Raw genomic sequence first — 16,437 nt, 5'->3', positions numbered from 1 at the left:
TCCAGAGAGAGGTTGAGGAGACATTGAGTTCTATGTATATCTTATTCATTGGCATAACTGTGTCCCTCATTGGCATAACTGTATCCCTCCCTGGCCTTGTGGGTTCTGATATGTGATCTGCTAGTACTCCACCTTGCTTCTCTTGGGACCTACCCCCCACAATGAGATACGTCCCAGGACATGCAGTTGTCTTTCTTAGCCTAAGGGCAAAATGACAGGCAGTAGGCCCCTTAAGCTCTGTATTATTGAGGTTAGAAATTGTCATTTCTGCTGTTGTAGTTTAATTAATTATCCTGATACTATTTTATGGTTGATTCTAAAGGTATGGATTTCTTTTTAATTTCCTGAAAAGGGTTTTCTTCTTTCCTCTGGTGTTTAAGGCTGTAGTGATTTTTCCATATGTGCAAGTCTTACCTGTTTTCAGCCTTTCAGTATTTATCTTTAAAGTTTTTGGTTTGCTACTTGTATCATCTCTTGTTTTCTAGGGCTATAATGGACTTTTCTTTTAAAAACATCTCTCTTGGGGCACCTGGGTGGCTCAGTGAGTTAAAGCCTCTGCCTTCAGCTCAGGTCATGATCCCAGGGTCCTGGGATCGAGCCCCACATCGGGCTCTCTGTTCAGCGGGGAGCCTGCTTCCTCCTCTCTCTCTCTCTGCCTGCCTCTCTGCCTACTTGTGATCTCTCTCTATCAAATAAGTAAATAAATAAAGTATTTAAAAAAAAATTTTTTAAAATCTCTCTTAAAAAAAAAAATCTCCTCATTTCAGAGGCACTTTAGAAAGCAAAAGAGTTTTTTTTAATGCAATCTTCTGTTTTGAACCAGTACTTTTTTGCTTGATTTTTAATATGTTAGTATGTTATTAACTTAGCTAATATTTAAGTACCCTTATTTTTTTCCCCTGGGAGGAAAAAACCTAAGTCATTCATCTTCTTTTAAGGGTTTTTACTTTTCTATTTCTGAAAATGTCTTTTAATTTTAATATAATTTTTAAAGAATTGGACTTCCTTTGTCTTTTTTTAAATTTTTTTTATTATTTTTTTATTTTTTTATAAACATATAATGTATTTTTATCCCCAGGGGTACAGGTCTGTGAATCCCCAGGTTTACACACTTCACAGCGCTCACCATAGCACATACCCTCCCCAATGTCCATGACCCCACCCCCTTCTTCCAGCCCCCCTCCCCCCAACAACCCTCAGTTTGTTTTTTGAGATAAAGAGTCACTTATGGTTTGTCTCCCTCCCAATCCCATCTTGTTTCATTTATTCTTCTCCTAACCCCCATGTTGCATCTCCACTTCCTCATATCAGGGCGATCATATGATAGTTGTCTTTCTCCAATTGACTTATTTCACTAAGCATGAAACCCTCTAGTTCATTCCACGTCGTTGCAAATGGCAAGATTTCATTTCTTTTGATGGCTGCGTAGCATTCCATCGTGTATATATACCACCTCTTCTTTATCCATTCATCTGTTGATGGACATCTAGGTTCTTTCCATAGTTTGGCTATTGTAGACATTGCTGCTATAAACATTCGGGTGCACGTGCCCCTTCGGATCACTACATTTTTATCTTTAAGGTAAATAACCAGTAGTACAATTGCTGAGTCATAGAATAGTGCTATTTTCAACATTTTGAGGAACCTCCATGCTGTTTTCCAGAGTGGTTGCACCAGCTTGCATTCCCACCAACAGTGGAGGAGGGTTCCCCTTTCTCCGCATCCTCGCCAGCATCTGTCATTTCCTGACTTGTTAATTTTAGCCATTCTGACTGGTGTGAGGTGATATCTCATTGTGGTTTTGATTTGTATTTCCCTGATGCCGAGTGATGTGGAGCACTTTTTCATATGTCTATTGGCCATCTGGATGTCTTCTTTGCAGAAATGTCTGTTCATGTCCTCTGCCCATTTCTTGATTGGATTATTTGTTCTTTGGGCATTGAGTTTGCTAAGTTCTTTATAGATTTTGGATACTAGCCCTTTATCTGTTATGTTGTTTGCAAATATCTTCTCCCATTCTGTCAGTTGTCTTTTGGTTTTGTTAACTGTTTCCTTTGCTGTGCAAAAGCTTTTGATCTTGATGAAGTCCCAATAGTTCATTTTTGCCCTTGCTTCCCTTGCCTTTGGCGATGTTCCTAGGAAAACGTTGCTATGGCTGAGGTCGAAGAGGTTGCTGCCTGTGTTCTCCTCAAGGATTTTGATGGATTCCTTTCTCACATTGAGGTCCTTCATCCATTTTGAGTCTATTTTCGTGTGTGGTGTAAGGAAATGGTCCAATTTCATTTTTCTGCATGTGGCTGTCCAATTTTCTCAACACCATTTATTAAAGAGGCTGTCTTTTTTCCATTGGACATTCTTTCCTGCTTTGTTGAAGATTAGTTGACCATAGAGTTGAGGGTCTATTTCTGGGCTCTCTATTCTGTTCCACTGATCTATGTGTCTGTTTTTGTGCCAGTACCATGCTGTCTTTACGATGACAGCTTTGTAATAGAGCTTGAAGTCTGGAATTGTGATGCCACCAACTTTGGCTTTGGACTTTATGGTTAAGTGAAATTCATGGAAACAGCACAAATTAAAATCATTCCTCTGTGGCTAAGTGAAATAGATTATTGTAAATAATAGGAATTTATAGTTTATGGTAAATGTATTTTTTCTCTTAAGATTATGGAATGATATATTTCTTTGGTTGTTTGGAGAGTTTCTGTGTATCTAGCTCTTGGCTGAGTAAATTTTCTAATGAAGATTTTGTTTAACTTGATTCATTTCGTATTTCTTTTGATAATATATGGCACTATAGTATTTAATGCTAATTTTAGATGGAAAATGACTTTGAGGTATGTTTATATATATACTCTATGAATAGAATAACACAAAATAATAATTTGTAAGGTGCAGGGTATATTTCAAATAGACAGCAGCATAAAAGTAGTGGAGTCATACTGCTTTTGTTCTTAGAAATTCTATTAGAAAGGTATAACAACAACAAAAAAGTTCTAATCATCCACTCTATTTGATGGAGTTGTTCTATAGTTGTTCCTTATAGATATGCACATACTCACTTATTCTTTGGCAGGTCTGTGTTTTAGGGTATGAGCCTTATCCGAATGCTGGATTTTAAGTTCTGCTCTCCTTTTCCGCCTGGGCAATACTAAAAGTAAACAACTGCTCAGATACAATTCCTACCATTAGGGTTAATGAGCATTGTGACTAGTGGGAGTGACACTTCTTGAAACATCAATTTATCGTGTTTATTATGTTGAAATTTTGGAGCTCCCTAAGCTAAATAAATACTTACAGAAATGTTAGGGAGGAAGGTATGCATCTAGGAAAAACTTTAGTCTGCTGAGAGAAAACGTAAAACCATCTGTTATTTCTCTGTTAAATCCCCTAGTCCTTTATATATTCCCCTCTCTGTGTGTGGAAGTGTACGTGTGTGCATGTGTATAATTTGTCCAGGTTACTATGTGTACTTAAATAATTTGATTCTCTTCCGCCCCTCACAACTTGGAGAAGGGTATTGTTTTTAGTTTTCTTTCTAGATTGCAAATTACTTGAAACTTGAAATAGTATGTAATTTTCCTCCCACCCCTGGTACATTAATAGATTAGCATCTCTGTGATGAAGAACTAAACTTGACCTGTCTCATTTGAAATGTTCCTGGCTTTACTAGGTGCTGAAGTGCTTGTTACATGAATTAATTGCCAGCGAATTCTTACCAAGTAGAAATTTATCACAGGCTGTTCAAAGACAACAGCTTATATAAATGACCAGATCTGGCTCATTTTTTAAGTTCTACTAATTTCCTTGGTCCTTTATTTAGTTCTCCTTTTTAAAAAATTATACAGGTAGCCTGTGTTCATTTTTGAAAATTTAGAAAGTAAAAATAAACATAAGAAAAAAATTATTCATGATGTCACCAACCCAAAATAACATTTTAGTGTATATACTTTCTGATGTTGTTTTATGAAAACATACACTTACTTATTTTTCCTTAAAAAAATAGGGGCTCATGTTTTAAAAACATGTATGCAATACAATCATTGATGCATTTTTTTCCTTCTAAAAGTTGAGTTCATTTTCTTTGTTAAGAACTCTTAAAGCATTGTCTGTACTACTGTTTCCCATTCTTTCCCTCCTGTTCTCTCTCTCTCTCTTTTTTTGTTAAGATTATGGGTTTTTTTTTAATTATTTGTTTTTTGTTTTTCAAGATTTTATTTATTTATTTGACAGAGATCACAAGTAGGCAGAGAGGCAGGCAGAGAGAGAGAGAGAGAGAGAGGGGGAAGCAGGCTCCCCATGGCGCAGAGAGCCTGATGCGGTGCTTGATCCCCGGACCCTGGGATCATGACCAGAGCTGAAGGCAGAGGCTTTAACCCACTGAACCACCCAGGCGCCCCTCTCCTGTTCTCTTAAATCCACCCTAATCAGACTCTCACTCCCACTCCCTGTAGCTCTTGTCAAAGAGTTTGACCTCTTTGATAAATCCAACAGCCAGGTCTCAGCTCAGTCTGACATACCTATCAGAAGTGTTTGAAACTGTTTTTCCCTCCCTTACTTTTGGTGTCTGCTTTTCCTTCGGCCTCACTGCTGGGCCTCCTCAGTCTGCTTACTGACTTGTCTCCATTTCTCTGCCCCTCAAACTAGTAATCCCTAGGGCTCAGTCTTTGGACTTTTTTCTCTTCTCTCACTCCTTAGGTGATCTCATCCAGTGTCATGCCTTAGCAGCCATTCCACAGGGGGCCCACACTCAGGAAGCTTCAGATAGTTCCAGAAGAGCTCATAAGAACCCCTGGATTTAAATGTCAAACGGCAACCCTCTTGGGTCCCCTCCCTCTCTGGGAGCTTTGTACTACCGCTCAGTAAAGTTCCCCTTGCTGCCCACCGCTCATCGTCTGGTCTACCTCTTCATTCTTTGAAGCAGCTTGACCAAGAACTGCGGGCACTAAAGGAATGGAAATCCTGCAACAGTACTTCATTAGGAAGTGCTCTTAGGAGCCACAGCTCCAGAAGGGAAAAGAAGGGAGAAAGGCAGAGGGACAAGGACTGAGCTCTAGAGAACTACAGTGTTTATACCCCCATTATCAACCAGTCATTACGTAGAGACTGCTCTGGGAAAGGGACCCGAACTTGACTTTCTTCAGCCAAGGCAATTCCTAAAGAGTCTTGACAGCTGACTGCTGTCTGCCAGCGATAGCCTGAGCACCCAAAGTGTTAAGTCCTTCACTTCTGAAGGGGAAGCTGCACAGTGTATAGTGTGTTTAGTACATCATCGTCAATCCCTCTCTTTCTCATATCCTTTATTTAATCTACCAAGAAAATGTTAGGGTTGCTTTCAGTATACATCTAGAATCAGATCACTTTTAAACTAGCTCCGCTCTTACCATGTTGGCGCATACCACTATCATCTCTTGACTAGATTATTGTTGTGTCCTCTTGACTGGTCTCCTGTTCCCTCTTGCACCTTTCTTTCTATTCTCCGCATAGCATTTAGAGTAATCCTTTCAAAATATAGTCAGATGACTTTACTCCAGTGCTCTGAGAATAGACTCCTAAATTATTTCTGTTGCTTACAGCCTTGCTCCACCATTCTGGCCCAGCTGCCTCTCTGATTCTACTCTCTTTCTTGCTCATGCCTTTCAGCCACCTTTCAGTGACCTTGCAGTCCTTTGCTGGTCTCCCTTGGCCTGCCTTTCTGCTCTCCTGATGTCCTCCCCACTTTGTCAGTTCCTTTTCTTCCTTCTTTATCAGCCAGTCCAGGAGGTAAAAAAGATGTGTGTCCTATCAACCTTAGTGACTTAGCAAGGTTATCCAAAGAGAAAATTACTGCAGAGCTTAGGAAAAGTTCACGCCTTTTTCTTCTACTGATTTATTTTAATTCTGTTATATCTTAGTGTAGAAAAATTAATGTATTTGAAAGTGAAAAAAATTGTTAATGTTTTTTAAGTTCATTTTGGTCATAGTTTCTTGTAAAGGATCATTGTTTAGTGCTCCTCCCTCCACAGTTTCAAGTTGACTTCTGGTAAAATGCATTACTCTTACTGCAGCTATGATGGGATTGAGGTCATGCCACCTCATACATGGAACTAATTATTTCATGCTCTTTCTTTCCTGTACAGAGCCTTTCATCCTACTATAAAGGAGGATTTGAACAGAAAATGAGTAGGCGAGAAGCTAGTCTTATTTTGGGTATAAGGTAGGTGTGCTGCATAAGTTTTATTTTGTTCTGTAGCCAAGCTTGTTTTGAAAAAAAATGAGAAAATGTTACAATAAATTTATCCTTATATTTTAAGTTATGAATAGGAGGCAGAGGAGAAAATACAAAATTTTTACATTTTAAAACCTCAAATCTAAAAATATATCCTACTCCCACTAAAAATATCAGGCGTGACGTAATATGTCTTTATTTATTTATTTATTTATTTTTAAAGTGTTTTGTTTTTTTGTTTGTTTGTTTGTTTGTTTGACAGAGAGATCACAAGTAGGCAGAGAGGCAGGCAGGGGTGGTGGGAAACAGGCTTCTCCTGGAGCAGAGAGCCTGACGCTGGGCTCGATCCCAGAATCCCAAGACCATGACCTGAGCCTAAGGCAGAGGCTCAACTCACTGAGCCACCCAGGAGCCCCGTGATATGTCTTTATTAACAAGGAACTCTAAATATTAATTTCACAGCAATTATCAAAATATCTCTTATTGTGACACTGAATTTTTTTTGGATTTTTTAGTTTTATAATTTCATATCTGTCATTTTTCTGTTATAATATGGGATCTGTCTCACAGTTCTTTTTCCATAATTTGACATCTAGCATATTTTATTATAATTGTTTCACCTTAATAATCTGTTTATTGTGTGACTTTGGACAGTGTAGGAGAAAGTTAATGTTGTGTGATTGCCCTGTGATATTTTCTTAACTTAGTGTTAAGTGATGTCCCTGCTATAGATTTGCCAGTCGCTAATATTCAGTTTGTTTACCTTATGATCCTTTAGAACTCACTTAAATTTTTGTGGGGGTTGGTTACAGTATGTCATCTACAGCAGATCTTCTGATAATTTAATCAAACAAGCAAAATAGGTCATAAAGCCCTATGTTGAGATAGTCTTTTAAATCTCTTGTAGATCAGCATATTTTTAAGACCAAAACATTTAATTATTTCTTTGACTTAGCAAGAAAGCCAAAGGGGTGGAGAGCAACGGAAACAGCTCTTTCAGCTCGGTGCTTTATTAAATAAGAGATGAATTATCTCACTGGGAATAAGTTTTACGTAGGGGAAACCAAATTAGGAAGTTGGCTATATTGCTGATTATTATTTGCTTTAATATTATTCAGGATGGCATTGTTATTTTTCTTGAACTTTTATTGGACCCCCATACCATTCCATTCATAGTCTTGAAATGGGAATATGAAACTTACTTTAAAACTGAACACAAAGGTTTTTGAGAATATTAGTTAATATCATCAACCAGTCCTGTTGAAACAGATAATTAGGACTTAAGATTTCTGGTTATAAAGGTTTATCCTATTGAACTAGAAGCTGTAGAAAATTTTACAAGGATAATTTGCTAATTAAGATTAAGAGTATATCCTCTAATAGCAGGTGAGTATGAGTATGAATACTGGTTTTATCATTTACTAGCTATGTGACCTCAATGTCATTATTTGTAAAATAGAGATAATATCAGTTTCTATTGCCTAGAATTGTTGTGAGGATTAGTGCATATATAATACATGCATTCTTTGAAAGATTTTATTTATTTACTTGACAGAGAAAGAGAGAGAGAGTAGGAACACAAGCAGGGGGAGTAGGAGAGGGAAAGCAGGCCCCCTGCCAAGCAGGGAGCCTGATGTGGGGCTCAATCCCAGGACCCCGGGATCATGACCTGAGCCGAAGGCAGATGCTTAATGACTAAACCACCTGGGTGTCCCAATACATACATTCTTAATATAAACATGGCACTTAGTAACTACTCAACAAATACCAGCTGAGCCAAACAGATCCTTCTCCTGGTTCTGTCACTGAAGCACCGCATTGTGTGAGCCTCTTCAACTTATTTTTAGCTCTTCTGCCCTTCAGTTTCTTCAGTTTTGAATAGAATTAATATGATTTAGCCTTGCTGAAATAATATAAAATGATAGGAGGATACTATCATAAAATGATAGGAGGATACTTTTTATAAAAGTACCTACCAAACAACAGGTGCAAAATAAATGTTGGTTCCTCTTTCTTCCCATCGATATCACCAACAGAAGCTAAATATTTGCCCTTAACACATTAAATAGAAAGGGAAGCCTTATTTGCTTTCCTCTAGCCTTTCTTTCAATCAGGTAGTATTGTATTTTGAGAAGATTCTTTAAAATATGAATACATTGCCGTGGCTTATTCTCTGTGATCAATGAATCTAAACTATTTAGACTATATAACAAGTAGGCAAAGGAAAAAGGGAGCTGACTGTATTGATGAACTATTAAAAAATTATCTCTGTGCTATTAGATGATTCTGTACATTCTTACATATTTCATGAAGCCTAAAATATTTTACTGAGCTGCCCAGAAAAACTATTACTATACCTGTTACTTTCTGAAATGATGCACATGTGTGATTTTCATACTTTCTGAAAACTTCTGTGGAACTGTGTTCAGCTAAATATTATTCAAAAAGACCAATATGAAAAACCATCAAACCAAAGCTGCTCCATTTGCCACAGGATTAGAGAACACCACTCAGTTCCATGTATCCTACTTCCCAGTCCCAGTCAAATGCATTCCAGGGAACACAGTGTATATTCCTTGATCTTGGAGATGGGTTATTTAAAGTTATACTTTCAGTTTCATGGTGAAATTATCTGTGCTGGAGATACATTTGCTCTTTATTTAATTTTTATACTGTGTTTAATAACTAGGATTCACCCATCTTGTTTAATCTTTAGAATGAAAAATATATTTATTAAACTGTACTGAGTTCCTAGAGACTTAATATAGCAATAAGGCAAAGGGAATAAATTCTATAGGCACACAAGAGTACTTCTCTCATCCCCTATATTTATCATTAAGAGTCTGATAGTTATTATCTTAAGAGTAGAATGTTTTGAATGGCCATACTTGTACATATAAACTCTCCTTGCATTTCTTACTTCCTCTAATCTCTCAGTTCGGTGGTTGACAGACCTCATTGTACATAATGCTTTATGGACTTTCATGTACAAAACCACATGTACTGTTTTTTATAGGTAATATAAGTGATTATCAAGGATAATCTATCAGGTATAATTATCAAGGATAATATTCAAATTTTGTCTCATGTGCTAAAGTAAAGTTTAATATCCAGAATAAGATACAACCTACCATATAAACGCCCCCTCCCCCTAAAACACACACAATGCATATTTGCATTTTACTGGACTTAGAACTTAATTATGTAGTGGTCCACTTTAAGGAATGTTTTTTAAAGCTCCTCTTTTTCTACTTTAAAATTTTCTGTAATACAGTAATGCCTTAGAGTGTTAGTATTTACTAATATAGAGCCATTATTCTTTGAAGGAGTTTGCCTTTTTAATAGCCATTTTCTTTTGGAGGGTGCATAAAATGCATTATTATACTATTATTATACTATTGTGTATTCAATACTAGATAACACCTTTTTTTAAGATTTTATTTATTTATTTGACACAGAGAGAGAGCAAGAGAGGGAACACAAGCAGGGGGAGTGGGAGAGGGAGAAACAGCCTTCCCGCTGAGCAGGGAGCCTGATGTGGGATTCGATCCCACATAGCTTCTGCTCTTTAGTTTAGTGTCCACCTAAGGAGACATATCAAATGTCTACAGAACAACTAGAAAACATAACTAATAAAGGAATGCAATAATACAGAGCAACACAAAAGAAATGATAAATGTATATTTATTACAAGAAACTAAACATACTGGAATTTTTAAAAATAATGTATTTTTCATTTCTTAGTAGGCAGTTAAACAATAAAGTGTTCATAGCCCTGGTGTAGTGTTTAGTGACTTCTTTTTCAAACTTAGTAGTCTTTAGAATCAGACAGTGTCTTGACTGGTTATGTGGGAAGTATCTGCAAACCAAAAAAATAAGTTTGAAATGGTCCCCCAGACGACTTTCATAAATAGCCGAAAGGAATACCCTACTAGTCCTTACAGAAAAAGGCTTTTTTATTATTTTTTTGAACTAAACTTTTTTATTATTCAAAAATGTTTTTTAATTTAAAAATTTTTTCCTTTCATTTTATTGAGATATAATTGACATATAACATTGTATATATATTTTTTAAAGATTTTATTTATTTATTTGACAGACAGAGATCACAAGTAGGCGGAGAGGCAGGCAGAGAGAGAGGGGGAAGCAGGCTCCCTGCTGAGCAGAGAGCCTGATGCAGGGCTTGATCCCAGGACCCCGGGATCATGACCTGAGCCGAAGGCAGAGGCTTTAACCCATTGACCCACCCAGGTGCCTCTAATGTTGTATATTTAAGATGAATAACATAGTGATTTGATATATGTATAATATGTATAGATTGCAAAATGATTACCACAAAAACTTAGTTAACATCCTTTACTTCACAGTGTTACAGATTTGTTTTTTCTTATGATGAAAACTTTTAAGATCTACTCTTTCAGCAACTTTCAAATATAAAGTACAGCATTGTTAACTGTAGTCACTATGCTGTGCATTCCATCCCCAGGACTCACTCATAACCGTAAGCTGGACCTTTTGACTACCTTCACCTATTTCCCCCACCGTCCTACTCTTGCCTCTGACAACCACCAGTCTATTCTCTGTTTCTATGAGTTTTGCTTTTTCAGATTTCCCATATATATGAGATCATACAGCATTTGTCTTTCTCTCTCTCTCTGACTTATTTCACTTAGCGTAATGCTCTCAAGGCCCGTTCATGTTGTCAACAAATAGCAAGATTTTCTTCCTTTTTAGTTGATGGACACAGATTGTTTCCATGTCTTGGGTATTGTAAACAATGCTGCAGGGATCATGAGGGTGCAGATATCTCTTGGAGACAGTGATTTTATTTCCTTCAGACACATACCTACAAGTGGATTACTGGGTCATAAGGTAGTTCTATTTTTAATTTTTTTCAGAACCTCCATACTGTTCCATAGTAGCTGTACCAGTTTACATTTCCATGAACAGTGTGCAAGGGTTCCCTTCACATCTTTTTGACACTTGTTTATCTCAACTTTTTGATGGCAGTCATTCTATAAGCTGTGATGTTGTATCATTGTGGTTTTGATTTGCATCTCAGTGATGTTTAGTGATGCTGATCACCTAATGTACCTGTTTGATATTTTCTGTTTTTTGTAAAAATTTTGTAGAAATTCCTCCACTCATTTGGAAATCAGATCTACTTATCTGTGTATCTAGCTATGCTGTACTATTGAATTGTATGAGTTCTTATTTTGGCAATAACCTCTTATCAGATATATGATTTGCAGATATTTTCTCCCTATTTCATGGGTTAATTTTTTTCATTTTTTTTTATAGTTTTCCTTGCTGTGTAGAAATTTTTTAAAGTTTGATGTAGTCCCAGCTGTTTAATTTTGTTTTCTTGCCTTTGCTTTTCATTTCAAATTTAAAAAGTTACTGCAAAGACTCATGTCAAGGAGCTTTATCCCCTGTATTTTCTTCTAGGGATTTTATGGTTTCAGGTCTTTATCAAGGCTTTAATCCATTTTGAGTTGATTTTCATGTGTTGTGTAAGGGAAGGGTCCAGTTTCATTCCTTTGTGTGTGGCTGTCCCGATTTCTCAGTACCATTTATTGAGGAGACTATATTTTATTTGTTTTATGTTTTTGTCTCCTTTGTTATATGTTAATTGACCATATATGCATGGGTTTATTTCTGGGTTCTCTCTTCTGTTCCATTGATGTATGTATCTGTTTTTTAGTCTAATACCATGCTATTTTGATTATATTTTAGCTTTGTAATATAATTTGAATTTAAGAAGTATGATGCTTTGTCCTTTCCCGAGATTGCTTTGGCTATTTGGAGTCTTCGTGGTTCCATACAAATTTTAGGATTGTTCCATTTTTGTGAAAAATGCCTTTGGAATTTTGATAGAGATTTCATTGTATCTGTAGATAGCTTTGAATAGTATGGGCATTTTAACAAAATGAATTCTTCCAATCCATGAATGTGGGATAGCCTTCTATTTATTGGTGTTTTTAATTTCTTTCATCAGTGTCCTACAGTTTTCAGTGTATAGGTCTTTAACTTCCTAGTCCCATTTATTTCTAGGTATTTTATTCTTTTTTTTTTTTTGATGCAATTGTAAATGGAATTGTTTTCTTTCTCTTTCTGATAGTTTATTAGTGTATAGAGGGGCAACAGATTTTTGTATATTGATTTTGTATCCTCCAACGTTACCAAATTTGTTGATTAGTTTTAACAGTTTTAGGGTTTTCTTTATGTAATAATCATATCACATGCACTTTTCCTTCTTTGTTTCTGATTTGGACGCCCTTCATTTCTTCTTCTTGCCAAATTGCTCTGGCCATGACTTCCAGTACTATGTTGGAAAAAAGTGGTAAGAGCATACAACCTTGTGCTATATCTGATTTAAGAAGAAAAACTCTGAGCTTTTCACCAGTAAGTATGATATTTGCTATTCATTTGTCATATGGCCTTTATCATGTTGAAGTATGTTCCCTCTATACTGAATTTGTTGAGAGTTTTTGTCATGAATGGGTATTGAATTTTGTCAAATGGTTTTTCTACATTTGGAAATGTCATATGATTTTTATCCTTCATTTTGTTTCACATTTATGGTGTTTCACATGGACTGATTTGTGAATGTTGTACAATCCTTTCATCCCTGGAATAAATCCTACCTACTTGTTCATGATACATGATCCTTTAATGTTTTGTTGAATTTGACTTGCTAATATTTTGCTGAAGACTTTGGTATCTGTGTTCATCAGGGAAATCGGCTTGTAATTTTCTTCTAGTGTCCCGTCTACGTATGGTATCAGGATAATGCTTGCCGCATAAAATAGTTTGGAAGCATTTCCTCTTCTATTTTTGGGAAAAGTTTCAGAAGAATTGGTATTCCTTAGATGTTTGGTATATTTCAGTGAAGCTGTCTGGTCCTGGACTTTTCTTTGTTGGGAGGTTTTTGATTAGTGATTCAATTTCATTGTTAATAATTGGTCTTTTCAGATTTTCTTTCTTCCATTCAGTCTTGGTAGTTTATATGTTTGTAGGATTTATCTATTTCTTCTACGTTGTCCATTTTGTCAGTGTATAACTGTTGATAGTATTCTCTTATGATCCTTTTTATTTCTGTGGTATCATTGTAAAGTTTTTTCTTTAGTTTCTGATTTTATTTGAGTCCTCTCTGCTTTTTTTTCTTGTGAGTCCAGCTAATGGTTTGTTTGTTTTGTTTATCTTAAAAAAAAAAAAAACAGCTCTTAGTTTCATTAATACAATAAAAGATAAACTTTTATTGTCTTTTTAGTCTCTGTTTCATTTATTTTATTCTAGATCTTTGTTATTTCCTTCCTTCAGCTAACTTTGTCTTAGTTTAGCCTTCTTTTTTCTACTTTCCTGAGGCATAGATAAAGTTGTTTATTTGAGCTCTTTCTTTTTTCTTAATGTAAGCATTTATTACTATAAACTTACTATAAACTTTCATCTTAGAACTCCTTTCACTGTATCCCATAAATTTGTTGTTATATTTCCAGTTTCATTTCCATTTGTCTCAGGATGTTTTTTCTTTTTTGATTTTGTCTTTGACTCAAGACTTTTTTTTTTATTCATAGAAGAATATTTTATATGCATATTCAGCAATTGATAGTGCGTTTTAACATGCTTGGTGATCTGTTACTTAATCTCAAAAGATTAGAAGTATAAGTAACTGTCAAAGAATAGCTAGACTGGAACAATGGCAGAATCAAGGGTTCACAGCTGATAGCAAGGGGGGCAGTGCTAAAAAACAGACAGAGGAACTTAAATGGAAAGCATTGGAGGACTTTTTAAGGGTGACAAATCTCTTCAGATCTTAAGAATGTCTTTGCTCTTAATTTATACTCAGATTAATACTATTGAGTCATTCAAGAAACATTAAATTAGGTGATTTATATATTTCTAGAAGTGGGAAGTATGTAATATATTTTCATAAACATGCTTTATCTTTATGGTAATAACTAAAGACTAGTTATTTTTGAACACTTTCAATGCTAACTCTCTGCTAGGTCATGCTAATCCTTTTACTTGCATTATCTAATTTATTCTTAAAATAAATTATAAATTATATTTATAAATTATAAATTTATAAATTATAAAATAAATTATAAATTTATAAATTATAAAATAAATTATAAAATAGTCCTGGGAGGTAGTTTAGTATGTTCATTTTACTTATGAGAGAATTTTCGCTCAGAGTTTAAGTGAGCAGGACAGACTTTTTTGCAGCTAATGAATGGTGGAATCAGGATGTTGAACCTATGTCTGATATCTCTAAAAGTATCTGCTTTTATAGCCAGTACAATGTGGTTCATCCATACAAATTAAATTACTTTGAGCTTTGCAACAAGCACTCTGTACTTTAAGTCAGCTGCTATTATCCCAATTTGAGGCCCAAAAAAGTTAAGTAACTTAGATAAAATAATGTAACTATTAATTAGCAACACCAGAATTTTGTTGTTGTTAAATGTTAATTTTGTTTCCTTGCTTGGAAAATGTAATAGTAAGAAACATTTACAATACTGGATAAATTAGTTTTTATTGCAATAATTTTAAGTTGATTTAACTTTCTCAATTTTTGTCTATAGCAAGGGCTTCTCCTATACATTTCTCACAAGTTAAATAAACTACGAGTTATGAAGAGTTTTGAGATGCTCTGTTGAAATATAATAATTAATAATAAAAACTAACTGTTTTGGAACCGTTGCTACATTCCAGGCACTGTTCTAGCACTTTGATGGTTTTAATTAATTTAATCCCTACAGTCTCTCTATGAGGAATATGTTGTTCCTAGCCTTGTTTTACAATGAGGAAATTGAAGTACAGAGAGGTTAAGTTTACCCCATCCTAAGTAGCAATGGAAATGAAATCTGGCTGTCTAGTATCTCTGGAGTCTGGATACCTGTCTGTTACACTATTTAAGCTGCCTTCCCCCAAATAACTTGAGGCATATGTTTTCAAACTCAATCTAGTCTAGAGACAATGCCCCTCCTACCTTGTATGCTGTTTTATTTATTTATTTTAGAGAGAGAGAGGGAGAGAGAATCTTAAGCAGATTCCACGTGGAGCCTAGAGACCAACTCGGGGCTCGAGCTCATGATCCTGAGATCACAACCTGAGCTGAAACCAAGAGTCGGTTATTTAACCAACTGCCCCACCCAGGCACCCCATTGTATTTTATTTTTTAAATTGATTGAAAAAAGAGACTGGCATTACAAAGGAAGAAAAATACATGCATCAGTCAACAGTTTATTTTGATGGTTAGTAGACTTAAGTGACAAGCTGTAATTTCATATTTATCCACAAGATGGTGAAATTCTCATTAGTTTTTAATTCCTTGAAACCCATATAAACTGTTAATTTATAAACTGCATTTGACACTATTTATTATAAGCACTTTAATTTCTTTTTACAGCCCATCTGCTGGCAGGGCCAAGATTAGAACGGCTCATAGGAGAATTATGATTTTGAATCACCCAGATAAAGGTAAGTAAAATTCCTATTATTCATAAAATGTGCATCTGAATCTGCTCTGAATTCCTTTCAGTTTACTTAAACTCATTATAAGTGATACATATAAGTGATATATATATATATAAATATATGTGTATATATAATTGAAATGGAAGTTTATATGCCACATGTATTGTGATTTTCTTATAAATAAATAAGCTTTTGGATTGAGTTAAGTAGCCCACAGAAGTGATGGATTCATATTTGTGCTTTCAAGAACTTAGTTACTGATTTTTATCTATGTGTACCTAGCCTCTATGTGAGGCTCCTAGCATTTTGACTGGGAAAGAGAAAACATGAGTTGTGAACTCTTATGTAAACTGATATGGGCATCATGAATTATGTTTGTTTAACCTTAAACATAAAAGCATAAGATTTAGAGGATATCTTCTAAATCTCTGTACTATGTCATAGGTAATTCTAAATTTCTTAATTTTATTCTGGAAGGCTCTGAGGCTGAGCCATTTGTTTTTAACTGGCCAGGTTTTTAATGTAAATTTATCTTACAGAAAGACAATTATTATAACTTTAACTACACTACAGCTGCTTGAGAGAGAAAGCCCATATGTTCATTACTGTTTCTTCTCTAAAATAACAGATGGTAGAAAGTTGCACTGTATTTCAGAAGTCAAGGGTGCGGTAAGGGGAAGAGAGTAAAGGGTTTTTTGGATTCTTATTTATAGACTTTCAGTTTTCTAATTTTTTTGAAAAAAATTAAA

General features: G+C 35.3%; 1 protein-coding gene across 2 annotated transcripts in view; it reads left to right on the top strand.

The window, feature by feature from the left end:
- DNAJC15 (DnaJ heat shock protein family (Hsp40) member C15) overlaps positions 1-16,437 on the top strand; it is an 80,680-nt gene that overhangs the window by 36,241 nt on the left and 28,002 nt on the right. For both annotated transcript variants that reach the window (XM_045978161.1, XM_045978162.1), the window contains 2 exons: positions 6,117-6,193; positions 15,621-15,691. In XM_045978161.1, coding sequence (XP_045834117.1) covers positions 6,117-6,193; positions 15,621-15,691 — 148 coding nt within the window. The remainder of the gene's footprint in view (positions 1-6,116; positions 6,194-15,620; positions 15,692-16,437) is intronic.

This window comes from Meles meles, chromosome 14 (genome assembly GCF_922984935.1).
Source record: "Meles meles chromosome 14, mMelMel3.1 paternal haplotype, whole genome shotgun sequence".
Lineage (NCBI taxonomy): Eukaryota > Metazoa > Chordata > Mammalia > Carnivora > Mustelidae > Meles > Meles meles.
The sequence above is the reverse complement of the archived record's forward strand: the minus strand, read 5'-3'. Positions and strand labels throughout refer to the sequence as shown.